We start from the raw sequence: 17423 nt of genomic DNA on the forward strand, positions 1-17423 counted from the left end.
TTCTGAAACAACTTATTATGCTTTAACAAATAGTGGTTTAGCATTTCATGAAATGTTTTATAAAAGATTTTCAATTAACCAATGTATCAGTAGATGATTTCTAGTCCAGTGCAAAAAAAAAAAAAATTATAAAAATACAGTCCTGGTCAGGCATGGTGGCTCATGCCTATAATCTCAGTGCTTTGGGAGGCAGAGGTGGGAGGCTCACTTGGGGCCAGAGGTTCAAGATCAGTCTGGGCAACACAGCAAGGCCCTGTCTCTAAAAAAGAAAATTAATTAGATGTGCATGTTGGTACATGCCTGTGGTCCCAGCTACTCAGGAGGCTGAGGTGGGAGGATCACTTCAGCCCAGGAGGTGGAGACTACAGTGAGTTATGATTGTACCACTGCACTCCAGCCTGGGTGACAGAGCAAAACCCTGTCTCTTTAAAGAAAAAAAAAAAAAAAAAAAAAAAAAGCATTCCTTATACATGTGATTAAACACAAAATTTACTTGGCTTTTAGATATAGTATTTTCAATAAAGCATTAGATATAAGGTCACTCAATTTTAAACTCTGGTTCTTAGTCTTTCTCACCAAAAAAAAGTTTTAAAGCCTTAATCTACCCCTGGAAATAGATCTACAAGTTGTTGGAGAGAATATGAGCTACCTGAAACATGTAGATAATGCAGATAAACATGTACAATGAAAATATAAGTATGCTGAAGTATGTTGATGTTAAAACAATCCAGCATGAAAATAAAATGCTATTTTAACTAACCTTCTTTTCCCCTCTTTCCAGAATAGTTGTAATGTCTTCATCTGTCAACTCACTCTCTTTAGAAGCAAAAACATGGGTGGCTCCATGCCGTATCATTTGTAACATTTCCTCTTTTGCCAGCTTGTTAGACTGTTGGTCAATGAGTCTTCCTAATGATAAAAATTGAAATTGTACATATTCAATCAATCATATTCCAAAGAAGGCATAATCATTCTAATCAGACATTATCACATTTAACCATACATAAAGCTTTAAAGAACAAAAAATTAGTGAGCATTAAGGTTATTTGTTTAATGAACAACCCTACAAGTTTTTCTTCTAGCATACTTTCTATTTCTATATAAATTCCCTTCTGTAAAACTCAGTTAAAACCCAGAAGGACAGAAACTTTTTTTCATGTTCAAACTCTGTTTTCAGATCAAACTTCTCTATATGAAAAGGTACCCTCTAATATGTTTTCAAAAATTTTAAAGTAGCCATTTTATCTGCTAAATAATCTCAGGTACTTCAAAAAGCATGCTACTGACATTCAAGAATAAGCTAGGGATGTTCAACTACTCCATATATCAAATGCCAGGGTTTCAATTCAGAAGATTTCAATTAGCATTTTTTGTTCGTTTGTTTGTTTGTTTTTGAGACAGTGTCTTGCTCTGTCGCCCAAGGCGGAGTGCAGTGGCGCGATCTCGGCTCACTGCAACCTCCACCTCCCAGGTTCAAGCAATTCTCCTGCCTCAGCCTCCTGAGTAGCTGGGACTACTGGTGCACGCCACCACACCCGGCTAATTTTTTGTATTTTTAGTAGAGACAGGGTTTCACCATGTTGGCCAGGCTGGTCTCAAACTCCTGATCTCAGGTGATCCACCCGCCTCGGCCTCCCAAAGTGCTGGGATTACAGGCATGACCTACCTCACCCAGCCTCAATTAGCATTTTTAAATTTTTTCCTTTTATTTTTAGGTGATACATAACAATTGTACAGACTCATGGGATACACAGTGATGTTTCAATTTTTCCTCTAAGTTTTCAGATTTTGGTCAACTTTTATTAAAAGTAATCTCCTTTGAAGAAAACTACATGTGTTTTACAAAAAACACCTAATTAAGTTTCTATGTATAAATACCTTGTTGTATAACAATTGAATCGAGTCTCAGTTTTATCTCAGCTCTTTCTACAATCCTCTCTTCAACAGTGTTGTCAGTGATGAGACGGAATACACGTACTGGTTTCTTCTGACCAATACGATGTGCTCGATCCTAGTAGAAAGAGTTCTAATATAAGATATTGGATATTCTGGATAAAATTTAGAGCAGAGCCATCATATGCTATAAAATTCTAAAAATAAAATTAGTTCTTTTTCTCTAGATCTGACACTTTGGAAAAGAGCATGATGAATATTGAGAATATCTAAAGACCACCGGGAACAAAGAAATCTGCAAATATTATATTGTACCATTAATGGGAAACTTCCAGGACAAAGGCAAAGCACCTGTAAGATGAATAAAAGAGGGAGCTGAAAGTTTCTGGATTGAGTTACTAAGTAACTTTAAGCCACTAAATATAAACATCTTCCAAACTAGCAAGGAATTTTATTAAGTAGTTAGGGTTGCTATGGTGGCAAAAGTCTGCTTTATTTCATCATCAGGCACTTCTTTCTGCTTACTGAGGGATATGCAGTAAAGAGTTATAAAAATTAATGGGATATTACTATCCTTACTATTCAGTAGCCTAGGACTGGTCCTATGGTTTATAGTTGGTACAGGTGACAGCTGGCGAACTTCTAGTGGTATAAAACCATCTAGGGAGAGTATTTTTAAAACACAGAAGCTGCTAGAGCAAATAGGTAAAGGGAGGAGGGTGGTAGAGAAAAAAAATGTAAGTTCAAAACAGGCCTTGTACTAAATATAAAAACACTAGAGCCTAGTAACAAAGTTTCAACACAGCACATTTTTCAAACAGAATGCAATCCCCTGCACATATTTACATTAAACCTGAACCAGCAAATCCTGAAAGATGGGATGCACACTAAGACTTCTACGGAAATGAAGTGCTATCACTATTAGATTTTCCAGTTCAGTAACACTGTAACTTACTGGGGCTTACTCCTAGTTAGTCATATCAAACAGGTAGTTCAATACCATCGTAATGCAATAATAATTACGCCAAAGCATATTGATTTTGGAATGTCCCAGTGGTCAATCCCTTTCAATTCTCTATTATAAAAGGAAAGCCTTCTAAGTTATACCTCACTGGCATATGACTTTTCATTGCTCCCAAAAAGACAATTATCCATAGCTATATATTCAAAACCTAAGAAGTTATTTTGCATCTTTTTACTTCTAAATTATATTTCTTTATCTGAAAATGTGAGTCACATTGAGAGAAGTTGTTGCTCTAGTTCAATAAATGACACCAAAATATCAAAGGGGTTACCTGTAGTGTCATGATGAAAGGTCAGAGAAACTTTGCTCCCTAAAAAAAAATGTTTTTAAGTGTAGAATAGCTTTTGCATGGTATCATTATTAAGTAGCAAGTGTTTTTCTGGAATATATTCCTTTCTTACCTTTTTGCCTTCTCTCCCAAATTGTTTTTTATGAAAGTTAAAATCCTGCCTCTCTTAATTTCAGTACTAAGGATTTTAATATATTTAGTTGTTAAACAGAATAATAACAAGAGATTGTTTTTTAATCCTTTTCATTAAAACAAATTTATGTGTCCTCTTCAATCTGTAGGAATGGGAAAAAACTGACATTTCTATTTCATGATAAAAACCAAAATCAACACGTAAATACTATAAGTTGGATCTGGGGTGTGTTTGTTGTTCGCTTTCATTTCTTTTGTTTTTGCAATTAGCATAGCAACTGTGTTTTCCAGGATAATCGACTGTAACTTCTATAAAATCTCTCAAAAATTGTTACCTTTTTATCATAAGTGACCTTTATGTGTGTAAATAGCAACAGTATTCAGAGCTATGATAAATTTCTGACACCATTAAAAATTACTAACCATAGCTTGTAGATCAACCTGTGGGTTCCAGTCTGAATCATATAGTATAACCACATCAGCACTTGCCAGGTTAATTCCGAGACCTCCAGCCCTGGTACTTAGCATAAAGATGAATTTGCTACTATTAGGAGCATTAAAAGCCTCTATTGCTTCCTTTATTTTTTATTGATAAAGGGATAGAAGAAAAAGAGAAAAATAAAATTAGACCATCAGGGTCCTTAAGAAACAAATAAAAACATTTAAAATACATACAGAAAATCTTCACACACTTTATAATATTCCTTATAAATATACTTTATAATATTCTTCCATCTTCAAAAATATTTAAGCATCTATACATATACTGTACTGTGTGAATTTCTGTAGAAAGTATATTATATAAATGAAGTTCCTAATCTTTAAAAGCTTACATCGATAGAGACAAATTTAGAACAATTACATACACAAATTTAACTAAGCAAGTAATAATTCATTTACATTATTTAAAAACAATAATAATGAAAACGTTTTGAGTGAGAGCTGAAATATATCTAGGAGGTAAAATATCAGAAATCTCAACTTCATTTCCATTAGCTTATGAATGATTAGTTTAGAAGATTAACCAACAGAGAAAATGGTTTACAAATGGGAATGAGGGCAACGGATAAAGGGGAAAGTAAGAAGATTTCTATCAGTATGGTAACAAGGAACAAGCAGGTAAGTAATGAAGAAAATCAGGATGACAATCCAGGGATATTTAGTAAAGAATGTTAAAATTAATATGAATATTCTTACTATATAAAGATCTCATACAAATTAATTAGAAAAACAAAGTCCAGTAGAAAAATGAGCAGAAAAAAAGAACAGACAACTCACAGAACAAATACAAATGGTTAGAAAACACAATAATAATGTTCATTCTCGCTAATAATCAAATAAATGCAAACTAAAACAACATAATAACATTTTTGAAGATTTAAAAAAAATGATAATACTCAATGTTGACGGGGCGGTGAGACGGGCACTCTCATACATTGCTGCTGGGAGTATAAATTGGTACAACCTTTCTGGAAAGCAATTTGGCAATATGCATCAAGAGCCTTAAAAATGTTCATACCCTTTGACCCAGAAATTCCACTTCTAGGAATTTATCCTAAGGAAATAATCAGAGATGTGCACAAAGATTTATGTATAAGGACTTTCACTATAGCATTATTTATAATAGTGAAAATTTTGAAACAACCTAAACGATCAAGAATAGGGGGATGAATTATTTATAGTACATCCATAGGGTGAAATATTATCCTAAAATTACTTTTACAATTATTTTTTACGGACATTAAAAAGTACAATATAATATTGAGTAAATAGTATCAGGATACTGTACTTTACATATAGTATATGAAGTCTGATACCAATTACTTATACATATTACATATACCTAAAAAGATAGGCCAGAAATACTTGTATTTAATTTCAAAACTTCCTTCAGCAGTCATATATTACTTGCATAATCACAAAGTATGGGCAATCTTTTTTAAAATAAATGGATGGCATGGTCAAAGTTTCAGGCAGAGAAGGTAACTACCACCGTCACAGTCAGCAGAGCAGGTAAAGGGGGCAGTATAGAAAGCAGCGTGGTGTAGTGAGAGGCACCTTGGTGTAGAGGAAATAGCAAAAACTTGGGCATGAATCACAACTTCACCACTGATTACATCTGTGATTCTGGGCAAGTATTTAATCTCTCTGAGACACAGTTTCAAATGGAGAAAATTATACCAATACTTTACCGCGCTGCTGGGAGAATTCAATTGGAACTTTAAGTTGCCTAGCTTATAGTAGTTGCTTGACAAATGTTAGTTCCTTTCCCTATAAAAGTGAGGAGGCCAATTAAGCAGAGGTTACAGGAACTGAGTCAGACGATGACCAGTGGCTTTGTTAGCTGAATTTAGCTGTAGTAATGGAGAAAGGGAAAATCTGAGAGCTGTTGAGAAAGAATTACTTATTCACAGCTGGCACACAATCAAAGTAAGGAATCAAACGTGGTCTTCTTCTTATTGGGAAAATAGATGAAATGATGGTGTGGACAACATAAATGGAAAGCAGGGCATTTCCAAGAAAAAAGGAACAGCTCTGACTTTGCTATATTTAAAGTCAATACATGAAATTCAGAGTCTCTGAGGGGATAACATTGTTTGGAATTTTTAAAAACCAGAACAATTTGGACATAAATAGGTAAACAGTAGACAGCTCAGTCAGAAATGCAAATTGGCTATTTGAGGTCAGAAAGCACGTACTGCTCTGCCATGATATTCTCTTTGTCCTAGGAAGAAGGATCATCCTGAATGGTACCATAGGGCCTTATTTAGTATGGATTCAGGGAAACCAATCCTCAGGAATAAGTCAGCAAAAGCTCAGTAACGCTTCAAGTTGCCATCTCAGAGAGAGTGAAAAAACTATAGGACACAGAATAGTGTAAGCCTTGAAATATCCTCATACGTATAAATGTTATTGCAACTGTTTCCCCATAGAGGTAGCAGTAAGACCTTTAATATGAAAAGGGTCTGTGTGCTTGCTGTGAACACTATGCTATGCTAGAACCAGGCTTCAATAAGGAGGCACACAAGGAACGGAGTGCCCATGGCAGCTACAGAAGGAGAGGGATGCGGGCTAAGAGAGAGTCCTTGTAGCCTGAGATGGGGCCCTAAAGGTGTAAGGGAGAAAGCCCTGTGTGCAATTTCATGACATGCAGTACGTACTGCAATATGCCGTTTAAAACTGTGCTCATACCTATTATATCCACTTATCCTCACAACAACATTGTCAGAGAAAGAAGCCTAGTTGTTACTATCCTTAGAATTAAAGCTACTGAGGCTCAGAGAATTAAATGGCTTGCACACGCTGCAAAGTGGTGAAGTTGGTGCTAAAATTCAGGTCTTCTGAAACCAAGTTCAGTGCATTTTCCACTATACCATAAAACCATGATCTCTACCCAAAGCATGAGTACAGCAGGTCCTCAAGTAACATCATTTCATTATAAAACTGATGACAAAAAAACAATCAATTCCTGGCCAGGGCCACTGTCCATATGGGTTTTGCATGTGCTCCCCATGTCTGTATGAGTTTTCTCTGTGCCCTCCCACAGCCCAAAGCTGTGCACAAAAAGCAAATTGGCATGTCTACATGGTCCCAGTGTGAGTGGTGTGTGTGCGAGCATGCCCTGTGATGGAATGGCATTCTGTCCAGGGCTAGTTCCTGCCTGGGGTCCTGAGCTGCCAGAAGAGGCTCCAACCACTGTAATCCTGAACTGGAATAAGCAGGTAAATAATTATCTTACTTTTTATTAATCTTTCTTAAACGTATGTATGGCTCACATTTATTTCCATGTTTAATATTATAAGTGTTTTGGTCTTTATTTAGAAGCTTGGTGATGTCTTTGTGACCAGAAATATGCCACAGGAACTGGGGTCTTGTCCTGTCACACAGTTTGAAGTGCAGTGGCACAATCACATCTCACTGCAGCCTCAAACTCCTGAGCTCAAGCCATCCTCCTGCCTCGGCCTCCAGAGGAGCAAGGACTACAGGTGCATGCCACCATGCCTGGCTAATGCTTTTTTAAATTTTATTTTATTTTATTTTTGTAGAGATCGGGTCTCGCTATGTTGCTCAGGCTAGTCTTTACTGACTAGCCTCAAGCAATCCTCCTGCCTCAGCCTCCCAATCCCAAACGTTGGTATTACAGGCATGAGCCAACACACCTGGCCAGAACTTAAATCTTGTTTATGTCAATTAGCCTAAGATAGAATTGATTTCATCATACATTGTTTTGATTGACGTCGCAGTTTCTATAAGAACCTATCTTTTTTTTTTTTTTTAGACAGAGTCTCATTATGTCGCCCAGGCTGGAGCGGTGCAATGTCATGATCTTGGCTCACTGCAACCTCCGCCTCCCAGGTTCAAGCAATTCTGCTGCCTCAGCCTCCTGAGTAGCTGGGATTATAGACGCGCGCCACCACACCCAGCTAATTTTTTTTTTTTTGCAACGACATTAAGTGAGGACTTACTGTACAGACTTAAAACAGAAGCCAAAGACAGAGCTCTGAAGGATCACAGAAAACAGAAGATAAATTAGCAAAGCCTTCCAAGCAAAAGTGCTTTAAAGGGTATTAAACGCATTAGACCCATGACATTTGTGAGGAATAATCTAAAGATCTGTAAGAATTTCCATGTTTGAGAAAAATACTGCATACTAGATAAGCTTACTCACTAAGTGACTCATTCCTGCAGGCCAACCTTTTAGTGTCCCAAGATTTAAATTCATGATAAATACCTATACCTATTTTGTCACATTTAGTTTTTACAAGAGCTCTATAAGAACCAAGATCATTCCCTTTATGGATTACTATGCTTCATGAGTCTTTAGGGTTGCTTATAAACTGGCAAAATCTCAACCATTAAACTCCACAAATGGCAAAGGTCTGCTATAGCTGGCAAATTAGGAAAAGAAAATGACATGAAATTGGAGGTCAGAGAGTAAGGTGAGAAACTGTTAGTAATTTAAAAGGTCAGAGATAGGCATGGTTAGAGAAAATAAGGATGGGATGGTGTAGTGCCCTTTAGATAAGTGGTGATGTCTTTGAAGACCTTGAAAAAGATGATTTGTAAAGAATCAATGGAATGGAAGCCACACTGAAGATTGAAGAGAGAAAGAGATGCTAATGAGAAATTCAATGCACCCACCTAAAGAAAAGGCAAAAGTTCAAAACTACCTAATGTTGATATACATTGCTTAATTGAACTCTGATTTCTGAAATCTTATTTTATTTTCTCTTCCTCACCTCTCTTTCTTCATGCGGGGTTTGTCCATCCAGTCGACAATACTCATAACCACGCCACATGCAATAATCTTCCAAAATATCCAGCAAGCGAGTCATCTGGCTGAAAATGAGAACCCTTGAACCTAAAACATTTCACCAAGAAAAAGTGAGTTGTACAACTTGTGTGAAACTAACTTAAAAGCTACAAAATAAACATATGCAACATAAATGTAGAGCACATGAACACTTCACTAATGCACACACACACGTGCACACACACACACACACCCACACACCTTCAAGAGATGCTATATATAGAATTATGCATTTGTTGAGTTCGGCATTTTTTAAGGTCTTCAAAATCCTCCACACATATTGCAATGACTTAAAAGATTGCCTTTACTTTTTCTTAAGGATGAATGATGGGTCCACAGGCTCTCTCACTGGACTACAGCAATAGTCTCCCAACTAGTCTCCTGTTCCTAGTCTCTCATCCTCAATAGACCCCCATACTGCTTTCAAGGTTCTCTTCCTAACATGTAAGAGTGACATACTCCGATTGTCACTCTTCACAGCCAAGTCTTCTCTGACACTCCCTCTGCCTTCAAAATAAAAGTCCTAACTCCTTAAGGCATGGTTTAAAATACCGTTCGTAATTTGGCTCCATCCATCTTTCCAGATTCATCAACTGCCACTCTACCCCAAGTACCATATGCTCTCTGTGTTCCCTTGTTTCACGCCTCTGTTTCATTACCCTGGAAAACCCTTCCCCTCCTTTTCCCCATGGTTCACTCCTACACATTGTCCAGTGCTCACCTCAAAGGTCATCTCTGTGAAGACTTTCCCAACTCCCAGTTTCTCAACATATCATAGCACTTATCACAATGAATTGCAACTATTCCTCCTCACTACACTGTGAGCTTATCCAAGGCAAAGATTGTTGTCTTATTCATCTTTGTACACCCAGCCTGTAGGACAATTCCTGGCAAATGGTAAGTACTCAACAATGTCTGCTGAATAAGTGAATGAATGAATATGGAAAATTTTATTTATATACAAGTCATTAATATAAATTTATTCCATGCTAATTTAAAAATTTATTACTCACCCTGTTCTTTGAGTTTGGCCAATAGTTTATCCAGAACTACCATTTTACCACTGTTGCTGACAATATGCTCATCAGTGGTATAAGGTGGACCAGGTTCAGCACCATCAAACAGATATGGATGATTACAACACTTTCGAAGCTGCATCAGAATGTTTAAGAGTCGCATCTTGTCCATCTTGCCAGAAGAGTTTAAAACATCAATATCTTTCATCAGGATTTTTGTATACCTAAAAATTTAAACTATAATTAATCATCAATTACTAGAAAGTTAATGTCATAAACAAATGTTCCTTTTGGCCATCAGATTAGATTCCTGTTTAAAGATAAACAAGATTTGATTTGAGATTAAATCTAATGGGCAAAACCTACAAAGTAATGAATATTTGAACATGTGAACTTGTGTGTTGCTTATAAACCTGTTTCCTCCTGCTTTATCCATGACAAGAAACTGCCATCAGTTGACAATTATTTAGAGAATTCTATCTGCTAATTATCAGTAACTACAACATTTGCCTGAATTTGACATCCAACATTTACTTGTTTGAACTAAAAACAATTTCAATTTCTTATACCTGTCTTCACAGGTCATTTTTTTCTGATCCTATAAATATTTTTCATTCTCTTTTCTACAATTCCACCCCCACAGAGACTTACATATATATATACACCCGATCAATGATAATATGTAATTATAATAATTATCAACTTTTGCTGAGTGCAAGTGCCAAGTATCATGTCAAGGGCTTTATACGAATTATGCCACTAAATCTTCATAGCAATTCTGAGTATTTACTAGTATCATCCCCATTTTACACGTGGAAATTAAGGCAGCTAAGAGAAGTTAAACAACTTACTCAGGGTCACAGAAGGGACAAAACCAAGCTGTGATCTTAGTCTGAGTCCAAAGAATATACTCTTAATCTCTACCCTATACTGGCTTATGTAGTAAAGAAATCATATATTTTATACATGATCTAATTGTATTTATATACGTAACATTTTGCTCCTATTAGCAGCACTATTACATTATTAACACTTCCCACTTATGATTCCTTGTGACTTCCCTTGTCAATTTCCTGCTTTAAGTGCATTTATCTAACCATTCCAGATTCTATTTTTGTAATATCCACAATCACCGACATTTTCATCAACACTAGTAATATGGTTATAATTATTTTCACTGAAGGAAAAAGCAAGAATGCTTTTTTTTTTTGAGACATGGTCTCACTCTGTTGCCTACCCTGGAGTGCAGTGGCACAAACATGGCTCACTGCAGCCTTGACTTCCTGGGCTCCAGTAATCCTCCTGCCTCAGCCTCTCATGTAGCTGGAAACACAGGTGTGTGCCACAATGCCCAGCTAATTTTATTTTTTATTTTTTGTAGAGATGGGGTCTCACTTTGTTGCCCAGGCTAGTCTTGAACTCCTAGGCTCAAACGATCCTCCTGCCTTGGCCTCCCAAAGTGCTGGGATTACAGATGTGAGCCACTGCACCTGGCCAAAGAATGCTTTTAAAGAATGCTTTTTAACTAACAAGCATGCCACTGACATTACCCCCTTTAATCCTAACATCATCCTCATAAATTAAATATTATTATCCCCATTTTACAGAATGGAAATTTAGGCTATGTAACTTGCCCAAGATAACTAGCTATTAAGTGGTAATGCATGGAATTCAAACACAGATCTATAGACTCCAAAACCTATACTCTTTTCAAAGGGTTAAATAAAATACTTACAAATTTTCTCTGAAAATATCTGAACTACTTAACTTGCCATTTAAATATAAAATGTAATTTTTGAACTAACGGCATAACTGAACAACTACAAAGCTAATTTTTAGTAAATTCTTACACACAAATAAGTTTTAAAGGAAATGAAATAGCTCACCATTCTCGTTGCATCTTACTCAGCCCCAAGTAAATCTTTATTTCCTTTTTAGGTGGCAGACTCTTCTCTACATCAGTTTTTATACGGCGTAACAAAAATGGTTTTAAAACCTAAAAGGTGATCATTTTTATAAAAGTTTATGAAACATTTAATATGATTAATAATGTATTTCATTAACAACATTAATGTGAAATTTACTTCCCACTGCATAGTCTGACAAATACTACCAATACCAGTTGCGAACTTTCTTGGTAAAGAACCACGAAGTAAGAGTCCATTAGAAAATCAGAATAGGGGACCTGAAGTAGGCATTCATGACTTCATGGCACAAAATACATGAAAAATTAAGACAACAAGACTATTGGTTGCTGAATAAGCACCAAAGAACCCTTAAAAAAAAAAAAAAAAAGAAGCTGCTGTAACACAAGATTTTTTTGTTTGTTTGTTTGTTTTTGGAGACAGAGTCTCACCCTGTCACCCAGGCTGGAGTGCAATGGCACAATCTCGGCTCACTGCAACCTCCGCCTCCTGGCTTCAAGCAATTCTCCTGCCTCAGCCTCCTGAGTAGCTGGAATTACAGGCATGCGCCACCACGCCTGGCTCATTTTTGTATCTTTAGTAGAGACGGGGTTTCACCATGTTGGCCAGGCTGGTCTCGAACTCCTGATCCCGTGATCCACCCACCTTGGCCTCCCAAAGTGCTGGGATTACAGGCGTGAGCCACTGTGCCCAGCCCACAACAAGATTTTTAAACCTGAGAGGAAATCTGAAGTCAGAATATCGATCAGGGAGTCTTCAAAAATGAAATAAAAATGCAGGTCATTTCAAAGTACCATCATGTGCCACTTAATGATGGGGATATGTTCTAAGAAATGTGTTGTTAAGTGATTTCATCATTGTGCTAAGATCATAGAGTGTTCTTACACAAACCTACATGGTATATGTATTTATTAGTTTTTTCATATAGAAAACCACGTGTCCCAGCACCATTACTCACTATCAATCATTTCCCCTACTTGATCTGCAATGCCAGTATCAAGTGCCATATATCAGGTCTCTATATATGCTCCATTATAATCTGATGGGACCACCATCATCTATGCGGTCCATCGTTGACCATAACGTTGTTATGCCAGTGCATGACTGTAGTTAAATATATAAATGAGGAGAAAATATTCAATATGAAGGAAAATATAGATGAATAGAGAAAAAAAGATAAAATAGTCAGTGTATACCTGGAAGACAGGTTATATCACAAGACAATAGTGCTACAATCTATAGAGTACCTACCTACAATGTGCCAGATACTATACTATGAACTTTACATGTATTATTTAATCCTTACGATAAATCTGAAAGAAATGTTATCATTTCTATTTTAGTAAGGCCATCAAAGGAACTTTGCTAGCAAGTGGTATATGTGGAATTCAAACCCAGATCAGGCTAATTCTAAAATCAGCTCAGTCCTGACTAGCTGTTGTGAGCCTAGGAAAGTTCTCTAATTTTTCCAAGCCTATTTCCTCATCGGTTCATCCAAAAACAAATATATGATATGTGTATATACCAAACTTTTTTTTTTTTTTGAGACAGAGTCTCGCTCTGTCACGCAGGCTGGAATGCAGTGGGGCAATCTCAGCTCACTGCAACCTCCGCCTCCCAGGTTCAAGCAATTCTCCTGCCTCAGCCTCCCAAGTAGCTGGGAGTACAGGCGCACGCCACCACGCTCGGCTAATTTTTCCTATTTTAGTAGAGATGAGGTTTCACCATGTTGCCCAGGCTGGTCTCGAACTCCTGAGCTCAGGCAATCTGCCCGCCTCGACCTCCCAAAGTGCTAGGATTACAGGCGTGAGCCACTGTGCCTGGCCCGCCAAACTTTTTTTGGGGGGGGAGGTGGGGTGGAAGGGGACAGAGTCTCACTCTGTCACCAGGCTGAAATGCAGTGGTGAGATCTCGGCTCATTGCAACCTCCGTCTCCCAGGTTCAAGCCATTCTCCTACCTCAGCCTCCCGAGTAGCTGGGACTGTAGGCGTGAGCCACCACGCCCAGCTAATTTTTTGTATTTTTAGTAGAGATGTGGTTTCACCATGTTGGCCAGGATGGTCTCAATCTCTTGACCTCATGATCCACCCGCCTCGGCCTCCCAAAGTGCTGGGATTACAGGTGTGAGCCACCCTGCCCGGCCAAACATTTTTAAATGGGGATAATGATACCTATTTCCAAGTCTGCTGTGGAAATTTGTGGTGGTACATGTGTAGAACTTAAGTATATAGTAGACAATAAATGGTAGCTATTATTATTAGAGATCTATGGGAGGTAAGGACAGGAGAAGAGTAAAAGAAGACTTCTGGCTTCTGGTGTGAGCCTCAAAGTTTTCTAAAAGATATCCTTAAGAGTTTAAACTGCCTGTGAGAAACTTAAGCAAAAAGACTCCGAAGGCAATGGGATATGAAAGTATAGTGCTTAGGAGAAGGATACAGAGAGGTCAATTTAGGAGGCGTCAGTATATAGGTGGTAGGTAAAACCATGGGAGTGGATCCCCAGGGAGAGCATGTACGAAAGTCAAAGACAAAGCCTTATAAAATGCTAAACTTTGTAAGAGACAGTCAAAGAAAGAAAAGCCCACGAAAGGGACTGATAGGGGTGGACAAAGGGTAAAAGAAAATCCAAAAGAGAACAGTATCCTAGAAACCAAGCAGCAAAGAGTTTCCAGCAGGAGGAGATAGTTAGCAGCTTCAAAGCAATAGCCAAGATACTGACCAAAAAGCGTACCCTGAATTCAGCAACTGGAAAGTCATTGAAGACACTGTGAGACAAGTTTCAGTTGTATGGAATGGATAGAAGCCAGTGGTGAATGGATTCAAGAGTAAACAGGAGACTAGGGAGTAGATATGGAGGGGATAAACTACTCTTTCAAGGAGCTTAGCTATCAAGGGAAGAAAACGGAATCACAGCCAGAGGGACACAGTGTTGAGGGAGCACTGTTTTGCATATGTGTGAGGGTGGATGGGTACGTGTTTGGATTTGGAATTAATAAGGGAGACACCTGAGCATGTTTACACTTAGGGAAAAGACCCAATATGGATGGAGAGGTAGAAAATACAGTCAGTTAAAAAGATAGAAAATACAGTCAATTAAAAAGAGGTAGAAAATATAGTCAACTAAAAAGATAAATCATGGGGGAAAGTCCATAAAGAATAGGAAGAGATGAGATCAAGGATTCACATGGAAGAATTAGCCACTGACCAGAGAAAAGACACCTCTTCCACTCAAACAGAAGGTAACACAGATGCAGACCTCCGTAGAAGGTAGACATCCTTGAAGGACTTCCTACCTAATGTCTTCTTTTTTCTTTTTGAGAAAGGAATGATGTTACCTGATGAGGGAGAAGGAGGGCAGGAGATACCTGGGATAGAAATCTTGGGGAGACTGGGGAAGGTCTGAAATAGTTGTTATAGGAAACAGGAAAGAAGACTGTAGAAGGCCATGCTGAAGGATCACCAGTATCATGACATCTCAGCTTATGTTAGAGAACATGGAATCACAGTGGTTCCAACCTGGACAGTTGTGAAATCTTCTTTACCAGTGTTGGGCAGCCCCAATACAGAGATGTCCACTCTGTTAGTAAGCAGCAGAAGCAAAATTGAAACCCAGAAGACAGAGAGACAGTTACATTACATTATTCCAGGTTACGGTTTTTAGGCAGGTATGGCAGACGGAGAAGGCAGCAAGGGAGTTTAGGAGTACTGGCCAAAGATGGTTCAAGTGATAGAAAATGAGTTCATTGCTGGATACAGAAAAAAGTCACAACAGAAATAAGCTGATAGATGGGGAGAAAATGCAGAGGTCTGGGGATTAGAGGTCTCTGTGAGGTAACAGGACAAGTACAGAAGGATTAACATGAACGAAAGCACTAGAAAGAGATGAGAAATTGCGATCAAAGAATAGAAAGTTGGGGCCGGGCACAGTGGTTCTCGCCTGTAATCTCAGCACTTTGGGAGGCCAAGATGGGTGGATCATGAGGTCAGGAGTTCGAGACCAGCCTGGCCAACATGGTGAAAACCCGTCTCTACTAAAAATACAAAAATTAGCCGGGCGTGGTGGCACGTGCCTTTAGTCCCAGCTACTTGGGAGGCTGAAGCAAGAGAATCGCTTGAACCCGGGAGGCAGAAGTTGCAGTGAGCCAAGATCATGCCACTGAACTCCAGCAGCCTGGGCTAGCGAGACTCTCTCTCAAAAAAAAAAAAAAAAAAAGAAAAGAAAAGAAAGGTCGGATGCAGTGGCTCACGCCTGTAATCCCAGCACTTTGGGAGGCCCAGGCGGGCAGATTACCTGAGGTCAGGAGTTCGAGATCAGCCTGGCCAACATGGTGAAACCCCATCTCTACTAAAAATACAAAAATTAGCCGGGCGTGGTGGCACACGCCTGTAATCTCAGCTACTCGGGAGGCTGAGGCAGGAGAATTGCTTGAGCTCGGGAGGCGGACTTTGCAGTGTGCCAAGATCATGCCACTGCACTCCAGCCTGGCATACAATGAATGTTAAGGAGCCACCCAATGATGAACAGATTAACAGGAAACAGAATGGGTGGAGGATAAAACTGCAAGACAGCTTAGGCTTCAAAGGAAGAGCTTTATACATGACAGTGGAGAAGCAGTAGCTTAGAAGTGGCAGTGGGGGAACTAGGAGAATACCGATACCATCCTGAGGAACTGTGGGGTGTGGGAGCAGGAACCAGCCTCTCTATTGGAGAGGACCACATTATTCACAGGGGAGAGCCAAAGCAAAAAAGCTGTTCTAGAGAGAGGCTGAGGACATAGAGGAATAAAAACAAACAAACAAACAAAAAAAAAAAACAAAGAGGCTGTCAGAAAGGTTAGGAGGGAGAAACAGTGACATTGAGCCAAGAGGCAAACACAAGTTCAAACAGATTCCATAGCATTTTGTTTTCTGGGTCAGTTTGTGTATACTATTTAATTACTGAATGTTCTTGTCTGCTATTACTTACTGCATGAAGTCTTTCCACGAGTTTTTGATCACCAAGACAATTTTTAGTGTCAAACCAAGAATCAAAGTCCTGTAGAGGGGTGGAAATTCTCCAATGAGTGCACAGTTTTTTTTAATATACCCGATATTCTGTAGATTCTTATAAAACCAATACGGAAATAATGCATTTAAAAAGTACTTTCAAAAATATTATCAGCTGTGATAGCTACTATTATTTACTTCTGAAAATAGGTAAAATACTGGAGCAGTTAACAAAATTTGAGCCCCACTGTGTAAGAATTCCATCAACTTTTTCCTTAAAAGACATTTATTAGGCTTCCCCATACTGTAGCAATATTATATCTAGTTTGAAAAGTAGAATATAAAATCAAAGACATAATGCTAATAAGAATGTTAATTTTACCAAACAATAAAACAAACAAAAGCAAGATAAAGTGTGCAAAGCAACTTATGGCCAAACTTGCTACTTTTTATTATCAATTAACAGTCATAATGGGGCCGGGTACGGTGGCTCACACCTGTAATCCCAGCACTTTGGGAGGCTGAGGTGGGCAGACCACTTGAGGTCAGGAGTTCGAGACCAGCCTGACCAACATGGCAAAACCCTGTCTCTACTAAAAATACAAAAAATTAGCCAGGTGTGGTGACGGGCACCTGTAATCCCAGCTACTGGGGAGGCTGAGGAAGGAGAATCACTTTAACCCAGGAGGCGGAGGTTGCAGAGAGCTGAGATTGTGCCACTGTACTCCAGCCTGGGGGACAGAGTGAGACTCCCTCTCAAAATAGTAATAATAATAATAATGGGAAAAATCAAGCACCAAAGTTCTTAAATCTTTCCATTTAGTTTGGTGTCCTAGCATAACTTT

The 17423-nt window shown here is 38.4% G+C and overlaps 1 protein-coding gene across 10 annotated transcripts in view; it reads right to left on the reverse strand.

Moving 5' to 3' along the window:
- SMARCA1 (SWI/SNF related, matrix associated, actin dependent regulator of chromatin, subfamily a, member 1) overlaps nt 1-17423 on the reverse strand; it is a 76928-nt gene that overhangs the window by 41386 nt on the left and 18119 nt on the right. For 5 of the 10 annotated variants that reach the window (XM_016943757.4, XM_016943753.4, XM_063804258.1 and 2 more), the window contains 8 exons: nt 16559-16627; nt 11555-11664; nt 9666-9892; nt 8579-8700; nt 4858-4893; nt 3762-3914; nt 1879-2011; nt 761-909 (listed from right to left, as the gene is read on the reverse strand). In XM_016943757.4, the coding sequence (XP_016799246.1) occupies nt 761-909; nt 1879-2011; nt 3762-3914; nt 4858-4893; nt 8579-8700; nt 9666-9892; nt 11555-11664; nt 16559-16627 (999 nt within the window). The remainder of the gene's footprint in view (nt 1-760; nt 910-1878; nt 2012-3761; nt 3915-4857; nt 4894-8578; nt 8701-9665; nt 9893-11554; nt 11665-16558; nt 16628-17423) is intronic. The other 5 variants (XM_016943754.3, XM_054676863.2, XM_063804260.1 and 2 more) reach the window with 1 other exon arrangement.

This window comes from Pan troglodytes, chromosome X (genome assembly GCF_028858775.2).
Source record: "Pan troglodytes isolate AG18354 chromosome X, NHGRI_mPanTro3-v2.0_pri, whole genome shotgun sequence".
Lineage (NCBI taxonomy): Eukaryota > Metazoa > Chordata > Mammalia > Primates > Hominidae > Pan > Pan troglodytes.